This window comes from Neophocaena asiaeorientalis, unplaced genomic scaffold (genome assembly GCF_003031525.2).
Source record: "Neophocaena asiaeorientalis asiaeorientalis breed wild unplaced genomic scaffold, Neophocaena_asiaeorientalis_V1.1 scaffold357, whole genome shotgun sequence".
In the NCBI taxonomy this organism is placed as follows: domain Eukaryota; kingdom Metazoa; phylum Chordata; class Mammalia; order Artiodactyla; family Phocoenidae; genus Neophocaena; species Neophocaena asiaeorientalis.
This window is the reverse complement of record NW_020173270.1, coordinates 3675380-3696605: the sequence shown is the minus strand read 5'-3', so window position 1 is coordinate 3696605 and position 21226 is coordinate 3675380. Positions and strand designations below refer to the sequence as shown.

The window sequence follows — 21226 nt, the reverse complement described above, 5'->3', positions numbered from 1 at the left end:
CAATCCACCACAGTCAAACCTACAGCACACCCAGTGAGATGAGATGCTGGGCTTTGGGCCCTCTGTCCACCTGCAGTGCCTAAGCCTTGCTCCTCCAGCCTCTCCTGCACCCACAGGTCTCAGTGCTAGGCCGGGGGGGGGCGGGGGTGAGGAAGCAGACCCTACTCATCCCTGAGGAGCTGAGATGAGGGCAGAGAACCACTGTGGAGGGAGGGGCAGCTAGGCAGTCAGCTCAGCAGGGGATCCAGGCCAGGCAGATCCAGATCCCATGCCCGCTGGGCCTCACTTTCCTCTTCTGTAAAATGGGCCTGTCACTCTTCTCACCTGGGGGTGTTAGCCCTGACACTTGAATGATGGCTGTGCGCTATCACACGGGACACTCACCGCAATGGTCTTCTCCTTGATGCCTCCCACAGGCAGGACCTTACCCGTGAGGGAGACCTCACCCGTCATGGCCAGGTTCTGCCGTACCGGCCGGTCCAGAGCCAGGGAGAGCAGGGCCGTGACAATGGTGCAGCCAGCGCTCGGGCCATCCTTAGGGGTGGCGCCCTGGGGGAGACAGACTGGTAGGCAGGCGGCTGCCAGGTGGGGGGTGTGGGGCGTGGGCGCGGGTCCAGCCTCACCTCAGGCACGTGCAGGTGGATGTGCGAGGTCACCAGGTACTCGTTGGTGGGGTCGTACCGCATCAGGAAGGCCCTGGCGAAGGTGTAGGCGATGCGGGCGCTCTCCTTCATCACCTCCCCCAGCTGGCCTGTAACCTCCAGGCTCCCGTCCTTGTCCCCCTTGCTGTCACGCGGCCGCCTCAGGGACGTCTCAACAAATAGCGTGGAGCCTCCTGAGGAACCGAGGGCAGAGCCCATGAGCCCAGGATGCCTCAGACTCCTGGACGGCCGCTCCCGCCGCACCCTCACCCTCATCCCCAGTGATGGGACGCCCCTCACCGTCCCTTCCCTGGCTCATCCCAGCCTAGAGCCTTCTCATCCCTCACACCTCAGTGCCTGCACTCTCCCTGCAGCCACCTCGGGGCAGGGCAGCAGATCCATCTGCGGGGACCAGGTTACATGAAAACCTGAAAACGATCTCTGTGCTGGGCCTCCGCGTTCTACTTGCCCGCGGCGCAGAGCCTGCTGGTGCCAAGCTCCCTCCTCCCGTGCAGTTCCTCTCAGTGCAGCCCAAATCAATCAGCAGAGCCTGCCTCCTCTGTGCCCTGCCCCCCAGGACCGCACCCAACCCTGCCTGCTACACAGACCCCGAGCCGCGCCCCCCCGCCACCCTTGTAGCTCCCAGACCCAGCGTCCCTAGTGCGGGTGGGCTGAGCCACGTCGCCTGGACAGGAAGCCCCTCGGACCCTTCTCCCCAGACCTGCCTGGCCCTCCTCCCCCACTGGGTGGTGGCCCCTCAGGCGACAGGGTCTTGTGCTGTGAAGGGCTGTCCTTCAGGCAAACCTGAAAACCACGAACCCAAAGAAAGCTCATGGGGGCACTGCTGCCCCCTCGTGGTCCCATCGTCCCTGATGAGCCCTGGTCCCCTGGCCTCACTGCAACCCCACCCACCAGTGGAGAGGGCGTTCAGAGCAGCCTGCAGTGAGGGCTCCCACCTGTACCGGGGGACAGACGACCACAGGGACGTGCAGAGCCCCCGGCGCTGCCTGCTCTAGCGCAGGCCACTCACCCATGGCGGTCCAGGCCAGGCCCATGGCCACGCCGGGAGGCGTCATGTCGTACATGCGCTCCACTGTGAACACCGGCTTCCCCACGAAGTCCTGCAGGTTCTCCGGCGTCACCTCCACGAACTCAGCCTCGCCGCTGACGATCTTGTAGGCTGCCTTTCGCAACACCTGTGTGGACGCAGCAGGCTGGGGGGCAGCCAGGCCACAGAAGCAGCCCCCACCCCCTGCCCCCAACTCTCCACCTGCCTTTAATTTTTTACAGTTGTGATAAAGTACACGTGACCTAAAACCATCTTAACCATTTTTAAGTGTACAGCTCAGTGGCAGGAAGTGCATTTGCACTGGTGTCCAACCATCCCCTCTAGAACTTTCTTACCTTCCCAAACTGAAACGCTGTCCTGATTAAACACTGCCTCCCCAGCCCCTCCACCTACTTCCTGTCTGTGGCTGTGACTCCCCTAGGGACCTGCTGTGAGTGCACTCAGACAGCATGTGTCCCTCCGCCGCTGGCCAGGCAGGCTCACCTTCTCCACCTGCTTCTGCAGGTTGCGGACGCCACTCTCCCGGCAGTACTGCTTGATGAGGAGGGTCAGCACGTCCGATGACAGTGTGGCCTTGCTCTCGTCCAGGCCACACTGGGCACGGGCCTGAGGCACCAGGTACTGCTGCCAGGGAGGAGGAGAGCCGCCATCAGGACCCCAAGGGCCTCTCCCGTGGCCCCTGCCCACCCCTCCAAAGACCCCTGGCCGGGTAAATGAGGTCACTGAGGTAGACCCTGGGCCTGCCCCGTGGAGCCCCTGTCCCCGGGGGTAGCTGGGGGCCATTCAGCAGAGTGTGTGAGGGGAGGCTGTTCCCGGACCACACCTGAGCCGAGACCTGAAGGGAGAAGAGCCAGCAAGGCCAGGAGGGGGTGGGAGAGTGTCCAGGGAGAGAGCCCAGCAAGTGCCAGGATCCTGAACCGTGGGCCTAGGACCTGCAGGCGCCCGGCCTGCCACCTCCACGTGCTCCCAAGGCTCATCTTAGCTGCCTCTTCCTCCAGGAAGGCCTCCTTGAACCCCCAGACTTCCTCCTCATACAGAGACCGCTTATGTGACCACTGCACAGAGCAGGTGGGGATGGGGAGCAGGTCAGAGGCTCCAGGGTCACTCGGGGCCCAGCACCACCCGTGCCGCACAGCAGTCGGTGGAGTCTGAGCAGTCCTGAGCACTGACTGCAGGGCAGAAGTGTCCCAAAGCCCTCGTGTGCCTCCTGCTGTCCCTTCAAGGGTTTGAAGGAACCCCTCCACCCACACCGCCAAGCCTGCCCCACCTCTGCCTGGTCGAGTGTCCAGGCTGCTGGGGGACAAGGGAAGTGACGGGGAGTCCCAGTACCCCTGCGACCGCCCCAGCCAAGAGCTCTTCCTTGCCTCCCACCCCCCAGCGGATGCAAAAGGGGACAAGATGCACTAAAGCCCTCTCTGGAAAGAAAACACTGTATCAGGAACTCGAGCCCTCTGGAAGGGAAATCCGGCTCTCCCCTGACTGACTGCAGGCTAGTAAAGTACCGCACACACCCGGGCGCCAGGAAAAGGGAAGGATGCCACCAGCCCGGGAAGCACTTTCCTACAAATAGAGATGCAGACAGAGGCCCGCATCCCGGGGGACCCTGGGCCCAGGAAAGCCCAGGGAGGCAGTCCCATAACCCGGGGAAGCACGGCTGGTGGGTAGACGGACAGCAGCCTCACTCTCGCGCCCACAGCCGTTACTGACCTGGCACGACACCGGCCACGGTGCGTGACCACAAGGCAGCGGGGCAACCCAAGGGGTAACTTACTGTCAGAGCTGAACTCACAACCCCAAGACAGTGCTGGGCCCTGAAGGCCAGGGTGGGGTCGTGTTACCTTCAGCACTGTGCTCACGGAGTGTCTTTCCTTGCTCTTGTTCTACGGCCTGTGATTATAACAAGAAATACATATTGGGTCTTTGGCCCCAATTCCCTGCACAAGCGATTCTAAGACGCTTGGAATTTCCTGAGTGACAGGCACGAGAGGAGCGTCCTTTCTTATTCACAGGAAGTGATCATTAGCATAGCTGGATGGGGGCTGGTGGCCAGAGGAACCAAGGGACTGGAGGGATAGAACCTTCACCCCACCCTCAGCCCCCAGGGGGGGAGCTAATCACCAGTGACCAATGATGCAATCAGTCATCCAGTCAACCATGCCTAGTAATGGGCCCTTCCCCACACCTTGCCCCAGGAGTCTCTGTTTTGGCTGTTCCCTAGTTGTATCCTTTATAATAAACTGGTAACAATAAGTAAAAACTCTTGTCTTCCTGAGTTCTGTAGGCTGTTCCAGCAAATTATCAAACCGAGGAAGGGGCTGTGGGAACCCCCGGTTTATACCCAGTCAGTCTAAAGTAAGAGCGGCCAGGGACTTGGGGGCTGGCATCCAAAGTGGGGGCAGTGCTTTGGTCTGAGCCCTGAACCTGGGGTCTGATGCTGTTTCCAGGTGGGTAGTGTCAGAACTGCACTGAATCGTAAGACCCTCGGCTGATAGCTGGTTGGGGTGGGGAGCCCCCCGAACCCCCGCCTTGGTGTCGTCCGTGTCTTGTAATCACACCACACGGGCAGATCCTGTCCACATCCGTCTGTCTCCTCCGGGCTCGGGAGCCCCAGAGCAGGATCTGCGGGTTGCACCCCTAGCTCCAGTTAAGGGCCTGGCACCTAGTGGGCACTCGGATATTTTCTGAGCCCAAGTGGCGGCGGGGCACCCCTCCCCAGGGCCGGGCCAGCGGGGCCACCTTACCTCTGCGATGGCGAGCTTCTCCTGCGCCACGTACCCCGACACGTTGATCATCTCCATCCGGTCCCGCAGCGGCTCTGGGATGGTCTCGGTGATGTTGGCCGTGCAGATGAATAGCACCTGGGGGAGGCGGCAGCGAGGTGCGGTAGGACGGGGCGTCCGGACTCTCCCCACTGGCCCAGCCCCCGGGTGGGACACGCACCTTGGACAAGTCCACAGGCACGTCCAGGTAGTGGTCCAGGAAGTTTGCATTCTGCTCAGGGTCCAGCAGCTCGAGCAGCGCTGACGAGGGGTCCCCCTGGTAGCCCCGGCCAATCTTGTCCACCTGAAGGGGCAGCAGGGGGAGGCGGGTGTTAGCCCCTTGTCCTCCCCCAGCGCCCGCTCGCCAGACACCCCAGCGGGAGACCAGACCACTGGGGGTTGGGGCTAGGGAAGCCCAGAGCAGGAGGGCTGGGCTGACCGTGTGGCCACGGGCAGAGACCAGGTCCTCCAGGGCGGGAGGGGGCCGGTGTCATGAGACAGCCGGCTGCAACAAGGCCGCCGACAGTGACTCAGGCACCATGGAAACCGCAGGGGGCCACGGTTTCACCTTGAACACAGACTCCATCTGGTCAGGGCCGCCTGCAGCTGTGGGCCAGGAAGGCCCAGGGGTCACGTCCAACCTCAGGGAAGGGTATGAGCCCAGCCAGGGCCCAGCCCTCAGGCCCCAGCCCTCAGGCCCCACCCACCTCGTCTATCAGAACCAGGGGATTCTCCGTCTTGGTCTTCTTCAGGCACTGGATGATCTTGCCGGGCATGGCGCCCACATACGTCCGCCTGCGGAAGACGGCACAGCAGGGCGGTCGGTGCCCCAGCGCCTGGGGTAGCCACACTGGCGCCCAAGGCCCAGCTCCCCTGGAGCTGCGGGATCACCACATGCCTTCCAAGGCCGCCCAGAGGAGACACAGGGAGACACACACAGCGTGGCCCCAGCGGAGGATAAATGCTTCCGCACTGTGCAGGTGGGCAGAGCACTGGCTCATCCTGATGGCGTAACAGTCCCAAGTCCTGGGGCTGTCAACGAGCTCTCCCAGCTCAGGCTCAGGGCGGGAGACAGATTCACAGCCAAGTCTCACTCAGACTCTTCCCGCTAGCCAGCACCTCCTATCCAGACGGCAAAACGCAGCCGGCATTGCCCGATCCAACAGAAGGAGAGGGGCAGGGAGCAGCCAGGGCCTGCGGCAGGAACATCCCCCACGCCTGGGTCCTTTGGCCTCAGGGTCACCAGGCCCAGGGCCCGGCCCCAGCTGGCACGTCCTTTCAGGAGTGTTTCCCGAGAGCCTACTTGTCTGCCCAGTTTGGCTGCAGGTGCCTGCCTGGCATTCTTAGGAAAACAGACATGAGTCCAGAGCTGTGAGCTAAGGCCCAGCAGGGCAGACAGACCACAAACCAGGCAGAGGAGAAAATCACAAGGTACAAAAGACTTCGTTCGTATCTGCGACAAAGAAGAAAAGCAGGCATGGGGGATCTGGAACGCCACTTTGAGGGTGAGGCAGTATTTTAAGGAAGAGATAAGGAACATCTTCAGGAAAGGCTACAAGCAGAGGAGGTGAGGGGGAGCCACATGGATGTCTGGGGGAGGGGCATTCCAGGCGGAGGGCACAACCCGTGCAAAGGCCCTGGGGCAGCACCGTGCCTGGTGTGCTGGAGGAACAGTGAAGAGGCCCATGTGTCTGGAGCAGAGTGAGCGAGGGGGAGAGAGGGAGGAGGGCAGGGAGGGGACGGGGCAGGTCATGCAGGGCCTTGTGGCCCACAGGGAGGACTTGGGCTTTAACCCGAGGGAGGTGGGGGCCCTGGAGGGCTGTGGGCAGAGGAGGGTTTGGCTGTCACCAGTATAACAGCAGTCAATTCCCTGTCGCTAGACCAACAGCAGCACAGAACGCCCACCTGCTCGCACGCTGCTGGGTGCCCTTTCCCCAATGACTCACCCCCAGCGTCACAGATCTCCTGTGCTTGTTTAGAAACTCCAGCACATGGTGCTGGTCTGCAGCTCCCTGTCCTTCCTGAACCAGGGCCCGGCTCTGCATCTGCCTCCCTCTCTGCCTCCAACCCCTCTACCTCCATCCTGCTGCACCTCCCAGCTCAGACCGCAGCTCCCGGGCACACCTGCACCATTCCAGCCTGCAGGCCTCCCAGTGACCCCGCCCCCAAGGCTGTGCCAGCCTCATCCCCTCCTGACCCCCACCCGGGCCCCACCATGCTCCGGCTCCCTTCTCCAAACCCCTGGAGCTCACACCGGGCTCCGGGCTGGGGAGGTCTCGAGACTGGCCACTGTCCAGGGGACTCGAGAGAGCCAGGAGTGGAGGGGGGCTGCAGCAGACTGGGGTGCTTGCACCCTGCCCAGCGGGCAGCCCAGCTCTGGAGCATTGCTGCCAGGAGGGCCTGTGAACCCTGGTGCCCAGAACTGTCCGTGCTTTTAGAAAAGCCAGAAAAGTAACTTTTAAACACAGATTTAAACCTTCTTTGGACACTACAGGATGGAAATGCATGGCCGACTTGGAACAGACACTTGTGTACCCACTGCACTTGTGTCTCACCGAGGCTTTTCAAAAAACCACCCTCTGGGGCTTCCCTGGTGGCGCAGTGGTTGGGAGTCTGCCTGCCAATGCAGGGGACGCGGGTTCGTGCCCCGGTCTGGGAGGATCCCACGTGCCGCGGAGTGGCTGGGCCCGTGAGCCATGGCCATTGAGCCTGCGCATCCGGAGCCTGTGCTCCACAGCGGGAGAGGCCACAACAGTGAGAGGCCCACATACTAAAAAAAAAAAAAAAAAAAAAAAAAAAAAACCACCCTCTGCGGAGGCCAGCGTGGCGGGAAGCCCCAGAACACAACACCCTTAATGTCCCACAGAAGGACACCATGCACGGGCCAGGTGGCTGTCAGAGCCTGTGCACAGGGGATGCCAGCCCCGCTCTGGGCCTGACAAGGGAGGCAAGAACCAAGACAGGTGCCGAGGCCTCAATGGGGAGACCGTCTCACCTCCCACTCTAGTCCCCAGTCCCCGGGCCTGCGGCCAGTGTTGCCGGGGTGCGGGGTGCTGAGCTGGTGGGATGGAAGCTGGAACCAGGGGGCCGTCTGCTGACAGCCTGGCCAAGAGGCCTTTCCAGTGGTTGAGAGGCTGAGGTTTTGATCCAATTTGATCCAAGGTTTTTAAGCACCTGGACTGAGCCAGGCCTGACGTCAGATTGGACACGCTGACTTTTCAGTTACCTATTCCAGCGTGAGTGGAGTTTGCTGCCTGCCACCATCACGCTACAGGGTAGGAAAAGACCCAGGAGAAGGAAGGCTGATGGGAGGCGGGGTGAGCCCCGAGGGGGAGGGGCCGGGCCAACCTGTGCCCCTTGATCTCGGCCACGTCCGTCATGCCCCCGACGCTGAAACGGAAGTACTCGCGGTTCAGGGCCCGGGCGATGGAGCGGGCGATGCTGGTCTTGCCCACACCTGGGGGACCGTAGAAACAGAGGATCTTGCCCTGGGTCGACGCCCGGAGCTGGCTGACGGCAATGAATTCCTGCAGGCAGAGGCAGGAGGACCCCGTGAGACAGCACTGCCCTTTCCACAGGGCAAGGGCCCCCGCCGGGCCTGAGCCTCCCCATCGTCCAGGCGTCTGGGGCTGCGAGAAGGGACAGGGCCTGACCCGGAGGGGCTGAGCTGACTGGACTGTCATTTGACACAGGAGGGACAGCCTATGGCACCAACAGGACGAGCAGGCGGCAAGGGGACGCGGGTGACGGGCTCTGGGTGACCCCGATGCCAGGCCCACCCGGCAGCTCCCCACCTGGATCACAGTGTCCTCTCTCCCCGCCAGCCCACCCGCTCTCAGCCAGACACCTCTGGCCCTCATGTCCTCCTACCACGAGCACAATTTTTATCCCCCTGGGGAAACCGTGAGCTCCCTGGAGCGGGCAGGCGGGCCTGGGCGGCCCCTAACACCTCCGAGCCACTCCAACCCCGGTCCCTCCGGCTGGGCCCCTCCATCCCTCACCCTCCTCGGCCCCTGCTGACCCCACACCAGCCTTGGCCCAGCCAAGCCCCCACAGACCCCCAGATTCTCCAGGGAGCTCCCCTGGGTTTCCCCCACCACACAGGGGGAGTCCTGGCTCCCGGGCCCCAAGGCCCCCGCCACCCTCACAGATCCAGACACGATGGCCACCGCCTCTCAGAGCTCGGCCAGGTGCCCCGCACACGAGTGGGGGGGTGGGCGTGGCCCTGGGGAGGGCGGGTGGCCGAGCCTCACCAGGATGCGCTTCTTGACATCCTCCATCCCATAGTGGTCCTCCTCCAGCACCGCCTGGGCCCGGGACAGGTCCAGGTTCTCGTCGCTGTACTTGCCCCACGGGATGGACGTCAGCCAGTCCAGGTAGTTGCGGGTGACGCTGCCACAGGACAGACAAGAGCCGGTGAGCGGGCCCGGTGAGCCGCCCGAACCCCACTTCATACATCCACAGTGCTGGGACCCACGTGCCCGATGTGAGAACTACACCAAGTGTCAGCTGCGGCCCGAAATGCCCTGAGAAGCCGGCCCAGCCTGGCCTGCCCCACTCCTGGCGCGGTGCAGACACGCCTCGGCTACCGCGCGTTTTACACCTTGAGGGTTTGTGGTAACCGTGCCTTGTCAGGTAATGGTCTCGTCTTAGCAATAAAGTACTTTTTAATAAAGGCATATACGTTGTCTTTTTTTATACATAACGCAACTGCACACTTAACAGACTACAGTAGAGCGTGAACATAACTTTTACACGAAGGGAAACCAAGAAAATTCATGTGACTCGCTTTTTTGCTATGAACCGAACCCGCGGTGTCCCTGAGGTCTGCCTGTATGGGTGCAGTTCCTGGCACAAGGGCTACATTTGCTTCCCAGACCAGAGACTCTGCGAGCATGGGGCCAGCTCAGGGTCCCACAGCACAGGAGGGGCCAGAGGGTAGGATGGGGGAGGGACAACCTGATGAGGGCAAGTGGGGAAACTGAGGCCTGGAGCGTGACCCCAGGCCGAGGGCTGTGCACCCAGGGACAGAGGCGTGCCTCACAAAGGGCCTGATAAGGAGGAGGCAGGGAGGTCAGAGGAAGAGGCGAGGCAGACGGCAGAAGCAGAGGCTGGAGTGACGTGCTCAGAAGATGGAGGAAGGGCCAGGAGCCATGGAACATTTCCGAGAAACTGAAAAGTCTGGAGACAGAGTTTCCCCAGAGCCTCCAGAAGGAGCCTGTCCTGCCCACCACACCAGACGTGAGGGCCTCTGCCTCCAGACCGCTACATGAGTCTGTGACGTCCTAAGGGACTAAGCATGTGGTCACCCTGACATCGGTGTGGGAAGCGCACTCACTGCCCCAGGAGAGGAGCTGGGGGCATCTCTGGTGGGGAGGCCTGCGGCGTCCGGGGCAACCAGCATCTCCCAGGGTCCTCGTGCAAAGAGACCAACCCTCCCCAGACACCCTGAGCCAGAGAGAGGCCCAGCCCAGCAGCCCGAGAGAGTCCGGTGCTGCAGGCCCGCTCAGATCCTCCCTCTGAGGAGCTGTCCCACGAGCCACCCCGGAGCAACGCCCAGGCCTGGGCTACGGGCAGAGCCAGAAGCATCCCACAGGGCCCCGACCCCTAGCCAGTGTGCATAGGACAACACCCGCCGGGCAAGGCCAGGGCCTCAGGAAGACGCTTGTTTCCTGGCTGACTCTCAAAGCCGCCAGAGGGAGGCCAGGGGAGGGGGCGGCCTTGGAGCAATGGCCCTGGGGACTCCTGGTCCTGACTGGTGGCACTGGCTTCAAATCCCTGTCTCCACCCGCCAGCCCAGAGGCAAGGGAACTGATGTAACTTCTCCAAGCCTCGACTCCCTCATCTGTGAAACAGGGGCGACAGAGACACGGCCCGCACAGGGGCGATACGAGGGGATGGACACCCACCATGACCGAAACATGCATGAGGGGCCCACCCTCCTGGCTTTCCAGGGACCCCAGTCAGATGCCCAGCTTTCCCGAGGCCGGGGAACAAGACGGGCCCCCTGCGCTCACTTGAACTCAGAGGAGTGGTTGTCCAGCAGGCCCAGCTTGCTCAGCTCCTCGTCCACCACGTCCATGACATGCCTGGGGACCACGAGCTCCTTCAGCCGCTCGCGGAACTTCTCCTCGATGGCGTCCTTGTCGTCCTTCTCCAGGCCCAGCTCCTTCTTGATGATCTTCAGCTGCTCCTGCAGCAGGTATTTGCGGTGCGTCTGCTTGATCTTCTCCTCCACCTGCAGGGCCCAGAAGCCGCCGTCAGAGCAGAGGGGACGCAGCCCAGGGCGGGCCTGCTGCTTCCTCAGGACATGGGAGAGAAACCCAGAGCACCCAGCCTCCGATTTCCCCCACGTTCCACCCTAAGTCCTCCTGGTCACGGGCCTCACGATAAGTAACACCAAATTCAAGGGGAGGAAGGGATCCACCCTTCAATCCTGGTTACGACCAGGAAAAGCTGGGCCTGATGCCAGTGTGTCCCCCACGTTAATCAAAGGGGTGCCACGCTCCCTCTTAACAGCCGGAACAGCAGGACACGGGCTCAGGGCCCTAGGTCAGCATCGGCGCCCGCCCAGTGACCTGCTGTCCCGTGCCCTTGCATGTGAGAGCTGCCTAGTGGCTTTTCCAATTAAAGATATGATACAAGAGATTTTCCTGGTGGCACAGTGGTTAAAAACTCTGCGCTCCCAATGCAGAGGGCCCAGGTTTGATCCCTGGTCAGGGAACTAGATCCCTCATGCCTGCCGCAACTAAGAGTTCGCATGCCACAACTAAGGAGCCCACATGCCACAACTAAGGAGGCTAAGAGTCACAACTAAGGAGACTGCCTGCTGCAACTAAGGCCTGGAGCAACCAAATAAATAAATATTTTAAATAAAATAAATACGATACGAATATTTTCCCTAACATAAAAATTAAGTGAGGGCTTACGTGGTGGCACAGTGATTAAGAATCTGCCTGCCAATGCAGGAGACATGGGTTCAAGCCCTGGTCTGGGACGATCCCACATGCCATGGAGCAACTAAGCCCATGCGCCACAACTACTGAGCCTGCACTCTAGAGCGAGACACAACTACTGAAGCCCGCGTTCTGCAACAAAAGAAGCCACCACAATGAGAAGCCCGTGCACCGCCACGAAGAGTAGCCCCTGCTCGCCACAACTAGAGAAAAGCCCACGTGCAGCAACAAAGACCCAACGCAGCCAAAAATAAATAAATTCATTTAAAAAAAAACCTAAGTGCTATAACAGCCTCTATGGCAAAAGAATCTAAAAAAGAGTGGATATATGCATACATATAACTGACTCACTTTGATGCACAGCAAAAACTAACACAACATTGTAAATCAACTATACTCCGATAAAAATTAAAAAAAAAAAAAACAACAACTAAGTGATAAAAGTGAGTTAAATCTAGAAAACGTTAAGTAACCAACAATCCAGGCAGTCCATGGGTTTGCCCAGTTGGGAAGGTGGGCCTCCAACAGCTCAGTCTGCGGAAACAGCTTTCGACCTCTCCCAAGCTGGCTCCCAATTTCTAGCATTTCCCCCCGGGCTCCCTCAATGGTCAGGAGGGTCCCAGGACCTCTCACTCTGCACTCAGCTGCTGGCACCAGTCTGACATTTTCGCACAGGTTCCCAGCCCCGAGGGGAAGTGGAGCCTCACAGCAGAGACTCTCTTGCGCACTGGGGCCCCGCCCCGCCGCTCACCTCCCGGCCCAGACGCTGCTGCAGCTTGCTCAGCTCAAACTCCTTCTTGAGGAGGGACAGGGCCTTATACAGCCGCTTGGGAATCTGCCAAGAAAGGGAAGACGTAAGAGGATGGCCATCTGTGTGGAGGGGCAGTGGGAAGGGAGCGCGAACCAGGGCAGGTGGACAGGCCACGCCTCCCCAAATCCGAGAGGGGCGCATGCTCTGCCCCAGCAAGCCCAGTGCTCCAGCCACGCTCCACAGGTCTGCGGCCGTGTGGACCAGGACACTGGCAGAGGTGCTGCTCATAACGACGAGACTGGCGACAACCCAAGCACGCCACCCACTGATGGGTGCCGCCCAGTGGGACACCACGCGGCCACTACCAAGGACGAGGGGCCAGACGTGGTCAGAAGGACGCGGGCTAACGTGAACCCACCCCAAGGCCGGAGCCCAGGACAGCGGCCAGGCGGGGAGGCCACACTCACGTTGGTCTCCTCCAGGACGTCCTGCAGCTCGTGGGACTCGGCCCCAGTCAGCGCGGCGCCCATGTCGCTCAGGTAGATGGGGTTGTCCACCACCCTGTGGCCGGCCTGCATCATCTGCAGCACAGACTCCCTGCAAGGGACGGAGATGCTGCCACGGGGCGCCGGGGCCACGCGGTCCTCCTGGGCTGCGGCCCGTCCTGGAGCGGGACTAACGCCCCACGCCCAGACGCAAGTCACCCTGGCAGCCATCCGGCAGCCCTCCTGAGATGCCTTCCCCCCACCTGGCTGATGACAAGAGAGCCGGGGCCAGGTAGGCTGTGCCCCTCCGACCTCCCGCCCGCCCCGGGGCCTCCCTGCTGGGACGGAAGCAGCTCCCCTCTCAGAGGCTAGGCAGTCCCCAAGCCCAGCCGGGATCTCAATGAGGACAAGCAGCCAGACAGGCCCAGCCTGGCCTCGTCAGGAGACAGGAGACCAACCTGTAGAGCGGGTTCAAGGCAATGATGTCCCGGATGGTCTTCACAATCTCCGCCGTCAGGGCCTGGCAAGCAGGGAGGCCACGTGGGCACTGGGACCAGAGCAGGCTGTGGCCCTGGAGCCCCTCCCACCCGGCCCAGCCAAGGACGGCCCCAGAGGCCCAGGAGCGGAGCCCCAGTTCACAAGTCACAGGGACTCAGGACCCAAGAGCAAAAACTAAACCAACCCTGTCTCCGTGGACCGCTCTGAACCTCGACCTTAGAACGAACCATCTTGGGTGGGGAGAAGGGGCTCAAGGTCTGTCCCCCCCAGAACCTTGCCCCAGCCGGCTCCACTATGGATGCCACAGGTATTGCTGTCCTTTTTGCCTTCGCTGCCGCCACAGTGAGGCCAGTGACACTCCCGGCAGGATCACTGGACACAGTTTATGGCATAAATCCTGCACCTCATTTCCAGAGGCCACAGGTCCCAGCACTTGGCACTCTGCTCAGGGCACTGCCGGCACAAAGCAAGCAGCCACCACTGCTGGGCTTTTTCAGTGTGATCCACCGGTCTCTGGTTAATGGGTTTGTCCCTGATCTGCCTGGGATGACCTTTGTAGAAGGAACCAGAACAGGCCAGCTGGTGGGCCTGCGTGGCATGTGCGCCAAGAGGGACGGGCACGCTCCGAGCTCCCCACTCCCCTCCCCTCCCGCCAGACGAGAGCCTTCAAGGAAATGCTAAGGCTGGGCTGCCCAGGACAGCAGCCACCAGGCGCTGCTCACGTTTAAGTGAGTTGAAATGAGATACAATTAGACGTCCTGTTCCTCAGTCGCAGCAGCCACAGGTCAAGTGCTCAACGGTCACAGGGGCCGAATGGTGCAGTCACAGAATGCATCCAGCACGTGGAAAGTTCTCCCCGGCAGAGCTGCTCTGGAGGGCCCCATGGAGGTAACTGCCGGCCCCGGGTCCCTTCCAGCGCCCGCAGCAGACATCACCAATGGATTGTGGCACTCCTTCCCACCGAGGTCAGAACCCACCCCAGGCTCAGACCAAAGCTGTCAGCTATGCCAAGGTGGTGTTCCCCTTGGGGAGGCCAAGGACACCCGGTGCGGCCGCACCCGAGGAGCCTTCCACCTGCCTTGCCTTTCTTCTTCACCTCTCCCCGTTGGAGGCAGGTCACCCTGCCCATAACCTACATGAGAAGGACGGTGGAAGGACATTTCCCGACACCCTCTCGAGAGCTGGCTCTCCATGCTATGGAGAAGAAGGCAGGCCAGCCTAGGCTTGGGGTCAAGGTGGCCAGAGGCTCTTTCCAGTCTTGGAAGCACGGGTCACAGAACCAGCTACATGTGCCCTGCCCACTCCCCCAGCCCGGGGCCTGGGACGAGGAGCCAGGACCCGGTTCCTTCATAGCAGCCAAGGCTCCAGCGCACTTCCGACCTTCCCGATGCCAGCGCCAGCTCCTCCCAGACCTCCTGGAGGAAGAGGGCGCTCTGCCCCCCATGCGCACTCACCTTCACCTCCTCCGTGACCTGGAAGTCTTCGTGGGCGACGTTCTCCACCTCCACCATGAGCACCTCACCAGCGGGGCTGGGCTCTGGCTCCATCACCACCTGCAGCTGCCGCTTGGCGCCGCCGTCCTCCTCCGCGTCCTTCTTGCCCCGCTTCGGCTTCCTGCGTAGCTTCTGCCTGTTCTCGCCCTCGGGCTCCTCCGGCTCCACCTCCAGCTGCCTGTTGATGTGAACCCTGAAGACGGGGAAGAGGAGGTGAAGTCACCGAGGCTGGGGGGAAGGGGGGCGTCCTGCCGGCCACAACACTCTGCGGTGCTGATGACACAAGGGCTCGCTGGGCCCAGGCCCCTGCAGCCACCAGGGCTGGTGGGAAGAGGGGAGCTGCTGTCTCAGAACCCAAGACCAGCAGGCCCTCTGCCCCTGGACTCCAGCCAACCCATCCTTTGTTTCCCACACCAACATCCGCTGTCCTCCAGGAACGAGGACGCCAGTGGCAGCCCGCGCTCTGGGGCCCATCAGGGACTCCGCCTGCCCTTCCCCCGGCCTCCACACAGTGGCTCCTGCACAAGATTCAGCTCCAGGTTCAAGGGCGCCTCCACTGAGGTCCTCCCCAACCACTCCACATGAAGTCCAGCCCCACCTGCGCACACACCCGCCCCACCCCCCATCCATCGTCATTTTCACCCCAAAGCACCTGCCACTGTCAGAATTTAGCTGGTGACCTGTTTTCCCCGTGCAGGGGGCGGGCTCCCCAAGTTGGGCCTCTCGCTGGCTACTCCACTCACACCCGAGGGCCTGGCAGACACCAGGCGCCCGGTGTTCAGTGACGTGTTGGCTCTTTTCTGCCACACGGGGTAACTAACAACAGTACCACCCTTAGAGAGCAGGCCTGAGCGCTACCGGGGACGCGGACTCAGTGGCGGCGGACACCAGCAAGATGCACAGAGAAAAGGAGGTCGGGACTCGGTGAACACCGAGGTGGCCTGGCCTCAGGACTCAGCAGGACTCGTTCTCCAAGGCACCCTGCAGGTTAGCGGAGCAGTGAGTAGCCGCACCGTCTTTATTAATTTTGGTTGTATCTTATTCTGTTCTTTCTGAGCCACGGATCCTCCCAGGAGACAAAGGAACAGCCTCTTCCCTAAAACAGACTCTAACGCGAGCAGGTGAACACAGGCATGGGGGCTCGGCGCAGCGGGGACGCCACCAGGACTGTCCACGGAAGCGCTGCCAGCCGGGACCGTTTCCCCGGTGTGCTCTGGGGGAGCTGCCGGCTGACGCAGAAAAAGCCTCCGTGAGAGGAAAGGATGAAGGGCTCTCAAGTCAACAAACACCAACGGGCATCTGCAGTAAGAAGCTTTTCCAAACACTACGACCTTAACGGTTGGTGAGTCTGAAATGTCTCCCACATGTCTGTGATCACAGGACACCTTTGACAAGCATCTCATCTTGGGAGGCCAATGTTCCTTGGAACACGTGAAAAGAAATGAACACGTTCATTTCTTCCAGCTTCAACCCAGCTGATCATGTAGGTTTTTCTTAATTAGCCGTAACAATACAGCGGGTTAGACTGGGCTTGCAAATGCCATATGAAGCCCTTCGGCAGAGGAGGTAGAGGTAGACTGGCTGAGTAAAAAACCGCAACCTGGACTTCTATGGGGGTCCAGTGGTTAAGACTCCGTGCTTCCACTGCAGGGGGCACGGGTTCAATCCCTGGTCCAGGAACTAAGATCCCGCAAGCTGCACGGTGCAGCCAGGAAAAACAAAAAACAAAAAGCCCAACATGCCAAGCTGAATGGAGATGCAGATGCAGGCACCAGGGGGAAGGCGTGCTGACACCCAGATGTGAACCGTGAGGCAACGTGCTATCTCCTGTCTCGTGGTGCTTTTTGGAATAACGGGCCTGAGAAATGGCTTCTCACTGACCACCCAGACTGCCGCTTAAGCAGAGCGGCTCTGAGAAGCTGTGGAGGGGGGGGTTTCCACCTCCAGTTTTGGCCTGGTCACTGTGGTGACCGAGAAGGGCAGGTCGGTGCTGGAACCTGGGGCGCCCCAGGCCACTCTTCCCGCCCCACCCCGTGCACTAGGGCTCCCGCACCTTCTGTGTCCCATGACGATCATGCGCAGCTTGTCCCCAAGGTCCTGCATCTCGTGGATCTGGACAAACGTCCCCGTGTGGTAGATCTCGTCCAGGCTCTCGACCACGTCAGACTCGTTGCTGAGGGAGAAGGGACAGAAAGAAACATGGGCACAGGTGCTCTGGCTCTCTTGAAAAGAGAGAGAAGAGAAACACCCCTCCTGGCCTTGACCTCCTTGCTCCTACAGGTGCTCTGGGCCGCCCCTGAGGGTCACCGCATACAGGCAGGCGGGGCCAGATGGAATCTGGATTCCACTCCACACCTCTTCTTATGGAGCCTGCGTAGAACACACCTTCCGACTTGGAAGTGGAACTCATTCCTACCTGCAGTCCAGGTAGATGTGCCCAGAGCCCCCGCATCTAAGGCTGCTCTGAAGCAGCCTCACCCTGGCCTAACACCAGGGGTCCCCAAGGTTAGCTTCCCCGCACCTGGACCACGCATGAAGCCCACGGCCTGGGGCAGAGTCTTCAGCCCAGACTGAAAAGGGATGCTCAGCTCTCGGCCTCATCCCCCGGAGGTCTGACTTGGTTTCTTTCAGGTCAGGAGCCAGAGGTCCAGGCTACTCTACGGAGCAGGCTCTGTGGTGAGCTACAATCCAGGGCAGCTTCAACAAAGGAGTGAAGGAAAAATTACACTTACTTGTCATCTTTCTTTAGAAAGACGCCGGCATACGGCTGGGCAAGGCGGACTTTCCTTCTCAGCAGCTCAACCAACTTCTTATTTTTAACCTAGCATGACAATGACCCCAAGGTGAAACGCAGGGTAGGCTTTCTAGATGACGCTTTGACAGCAGCTCTAGCATTTTCTGTAATACTCTCTAGGGGTGTGCTAATCTGATCCAGGACTAACCAACACGGTCCAGGAACCTCTGAACCGAAAGAAAAAAAAAAAAAAAAAAAAAAAAGGACGGGCAGTATTGAAGAGCTGCATTCCTTAGATTTTCCCCTCTTCCTAAAAAAAAACTAAAAGGAGACAAACGGCCGGTACCAAGAAATTGATTTCACATCCAATTTCAAGAGCTGTTTCTGTGGCGAAATGCCTTGGCTTGAAAATCTCAACTCTCTGCTTTTCTTTTTGGGAGGACAAAAGTAGATGTGCGTAATCCAAATGTGACACACCCCACAGGCTGGCAATTTCCTCCAATTTTCATGGAAAGTATATCCCAATCACATCTATATCCTATTCACTGATCATCGAGACCCACCGCCCATCACAGCACATTCTCCTGTCATTCCATTGGCAGGTAGAGGACTAATGTTTCGTAGGAAACAGCTGATAGGGAGGAGCACAGGTGTCCTTAGGGCTCAAATGATTTCCTTCAAGTCTCTGTTATATTCTTAGACCAGACTCTAACTAAAAACTTAATGGCCCTCAAACTTTGGCACAAGTCAGAATTCCCTGGAGGGCTTCTTAAAACAGATGGCTGGGCCCCACCCCTGGAGTTTCTGATTTGGGAGGGCTGAAGCAGGCCTGAGAGTCTGCACTTCAAGCAGACTCCCAGGTGATGGCTGCTGGTCCAGGAACCCGGCTTTGAGAAGCAGCGTTTTAACTCCATGACCACACGGTATGGGAATTCCTGACACTCTAAATGCATTCTCCCCAGAACAAAGGTCCGTAACATCCATCAGGAGGGTTACATGACCCACCCAAAATTAAGAGCCACTGGTCTATACTCAGAGGCCACTAATAAGGAGAGACGCCACTGGGGCAAGTTAGCCACATGCAGTGTCAACTACCAAATCAAGAGTAATCAGAGCTTGGCTAACAGGTTCAGAAACACTTATTGGGTCCCCTGGGAGCTCCAACTTTCTCCTTGACTAACAGCTGACCGTTGCATCTTAGCACCTGTTCTTCCCTCTGGTGGGACCCCTTTTTCGTTATTTATAAAGTAACAGCAACAGGAATACCACATGCAAGTTCCACATGCCAGTCTCACACTACCCGCAGCATCTCATGTAACCCTCCTGGCTAGCCCTAGATTGGCACACAGAATCTCTTGGAAGAATCCTGTCTCTACTTGGGCACTGGGGACAGGGGGCATCTTCCACTTTGAGGGGCTGAGGGGGCCGTACCTGCTGAACATCCTGGCCCTAGGGGCCTGGGAGGGGAGGGTAGAGAGGACAGCTGGGGTTGGGGGCCTCAAGTATGGAGAAAAGACCCCCAGGGCTTGTTTCTGAGGTGTCAAAAGCACACCACATGGGTAACAGCAGCCGCTTCTTATGAAGGCGTATCAAGCACCAGGCACGGTTCTGAGGCCTTTAGACATGACCTCATTTACCTCCCATCACAGCTCTAAGAAATGAGGTACTATTACTACGCCCATTTCACAGATGAGACAATGGAGGCCCAGAGGAACAGCTTGCCCAGGGTTATGGAGCTAGGGGTGGAGGGGCCAGGATATGATCCCACAGGGTCCGGCCCTGGGGCCTGCCAGTAACCACTACAGAACATCAGGGAAGGCCCTTGGAAGGGCAGCTCGGACGCACACAGTCACAGAGCTGGAGACGAGGTGGAGGGGGCTCCTTCTGCCCCCCACACTGGCTGAATGCTGTCCCTCTGTACCGTCCTTTCCCTTTCCAGGGGATCGCTGAGATTTATTCAGCAGAGACTAGAGAGTGAGGGTAGAGGCTGGAGGGTGAATGCAGAGCTGACTCATTGTATGACCTTGCTTAGACAGTTAAGAGATAACGCTTCTCCCCCACGGACTCATTTCCACATCATTAAAAAACTCAAGTTCCTTGCACTCCTGCTGCTTTCTCTCTATTACATCACCCTGGTCCATTTGCACCACCCCACACCCCGTGGCTCTTAGTCTGAAAAGATCTGTACTGTCTCTTGCACCAGAACATAAGTTCTTTAGGCAGAGGGGTTGTGTCTGACTTGTTCTGCTGAATCCTCAGCCGGCTACACGGGAACAAGAACACCCTACTGAATAAATGAATGAATAAACCCCTGGGAACATCCTTATGCCATGTTCCTCCTAAGACTCCTGGACAATCCCTCGCTCTATCATCCCCTGCAGTACTTACAACCTTCCAGTCCATAATTTACTTACTAGCCTTGTTTATTACCTCTCGAATCCCGCTGGAACCTAAGCTCCAAAGGCAGGAAAGTGTGTCCGTTTTGTTCAGGGCTGTATCCCTAACACTTGGAACCGTACCTAGCACATGACCTCAAGAAACATTTAAGGAAGGAATGAATCCGGATCCCAAAGGGTCTCTTAACCAGAAGGCAGACCGCCCTGGGGGAGACTGTTACAAAACATTTACCAAGACCAGCAGAAAAGTAACCCAGTGGCAAGGCTGTCCTGATCTTTCCCGGCACCGAATTTCTATGACTAGGACTAGTTAAGTGGACAATCCTAAGCTCGTTGGATTCAACTCTCCTGAAGGGATCTGAAAGGGGGCGGAAACTGGCTCGAGTTCACTAGTAGTGAGGAAACTAACACTCGAACGTTTTCAAGTTGTGAGGCATGAGGGTGCTGAGCGATCCCTCGGTCCAACCCGCAGCTTGCAGACATGGGGGAAACGGAGGCCAAGGCGGGGGCTCTCATTACCTCGACAATCTTGATAAAGCGCGGGAACACTGGGTTGCGCGTAACGGCGATGAGCGGCAGGTGCGGGAATACGTCCGGTATCATCATGGGCGTCAGCGCCGTTATGACAGGGCCTTCCCCGCCGCCCGCGCTGCCCCCCACGCCCGAGGCCCCGTCCTCCGCGCCGCCCTCGGAGGCATCCTCGCCGCCCGAGAATGCGCCGCCGCCGCTGCGGTTGTTAGCATCCCGAAGTCCCCGCCAGTGGCCCGCGGCAGCGGGGCCTTGGCCCCGCAGCGCCCAGGGAGGAGAGGCGTCGCAGACCCGCCGGCCTCTGGGCAACCAAGCTCTGGCCGCAGTCGGGACCCGCCCCCCGGCGGCGGCCAGCAGCGGCCGCCGAAGCGCCCAACACCTCGCAGCTCCCCACAGCCGCACGTAGCCTGCACCCGCCGCCATAGCCCGGCCATCCTGGCGGCGCGCGGGACTTGCGTCATTTCCGCGGGCTGGGCTGGGGCGTACGTGACGGCCGGCGCGTGCCTGCGTGCCCGAGGGAGGGGTGGCCGGAAACGGACGGCTGCAGAGGCGGGACTTGGAAGAGTGGAGGCGGGGCCTACGCGAAGTAGAGCCGGAAGCGTTCCAGCTCCCTGGTTGCGTTCACCTTTTCCGATAGGCCCCTTCGGATCGCGGGGAGGGCTGTGGGCACGCGTGATGGCCCCTAGGAAGAGAGCAACTATGCCTGCAAGCGCAGCTTTGGGAACGTGTGGGCAGCCCGGTCCAAACACTTGGGCTTAGGAATGTGTGTGACACGCGCAAGCTCAAGCTCTGGCGCGCGCCACGGTTGGTGGGTTCGGCCTTCCCGAGAAACGCTAAGCCCTTACTCAAACTGTAGACAGCCCAAGGGCGGCAGTGTGCGCATGCCCAGGCGCTGGGGGCTTGTTGAGGTGGGCGG

At 59.9% G+C, this 21226-nt stretch overlaps 1 protein-coding gene across 1 annotated transcript in view; it reads right to left on the bottom strand.

The window, feature by feature from the left end:
• LONP1 (lon peptidase 1, mitochondrial) overlaps positions 1-20744 on the bottom strand; it is a 21743-nt gene extending 999 nt beyond the window's left edge. Inside the window, 19 exon segments of the mRNA XM_024745720.1 lie at positions 385-549; positions 624-835; positions 1672-1837; positions 2194-2334; positions 4452-4568; positions 4651-4773; positions 5177-5264; positions 7818-7996; positions 8723-8861; positions 10487-10707; positions 12177-12260; positions 12644-12773; positions 13120-13181; positions 14614-14845; positions 16706-16825; positions 17385-17473; positions 20302-20568; positions 20570-20656; positions 20658-20744. Coding sequence (XP_024601488.1) covers positions 385-549; positions 624-835; positions 1672-1837; positions 2194-2334; positions 4452-4568; positions 4651-4773; positions 5177-5264; positions 7818-7996; positions 8723-8861; positions 10487-10707; positions 12177-12260; positions 12644-12773; positions 13120-13181; positions 14614-14845; positions 16706-16825; positions 17385-17473; positions 20302-20568; positions 20570-20656; positions 20658-20744 — 2709 coding nt within the window.
• Between the last annotated feature and the right edge of the window lie 482 nt (positions 20745-21226).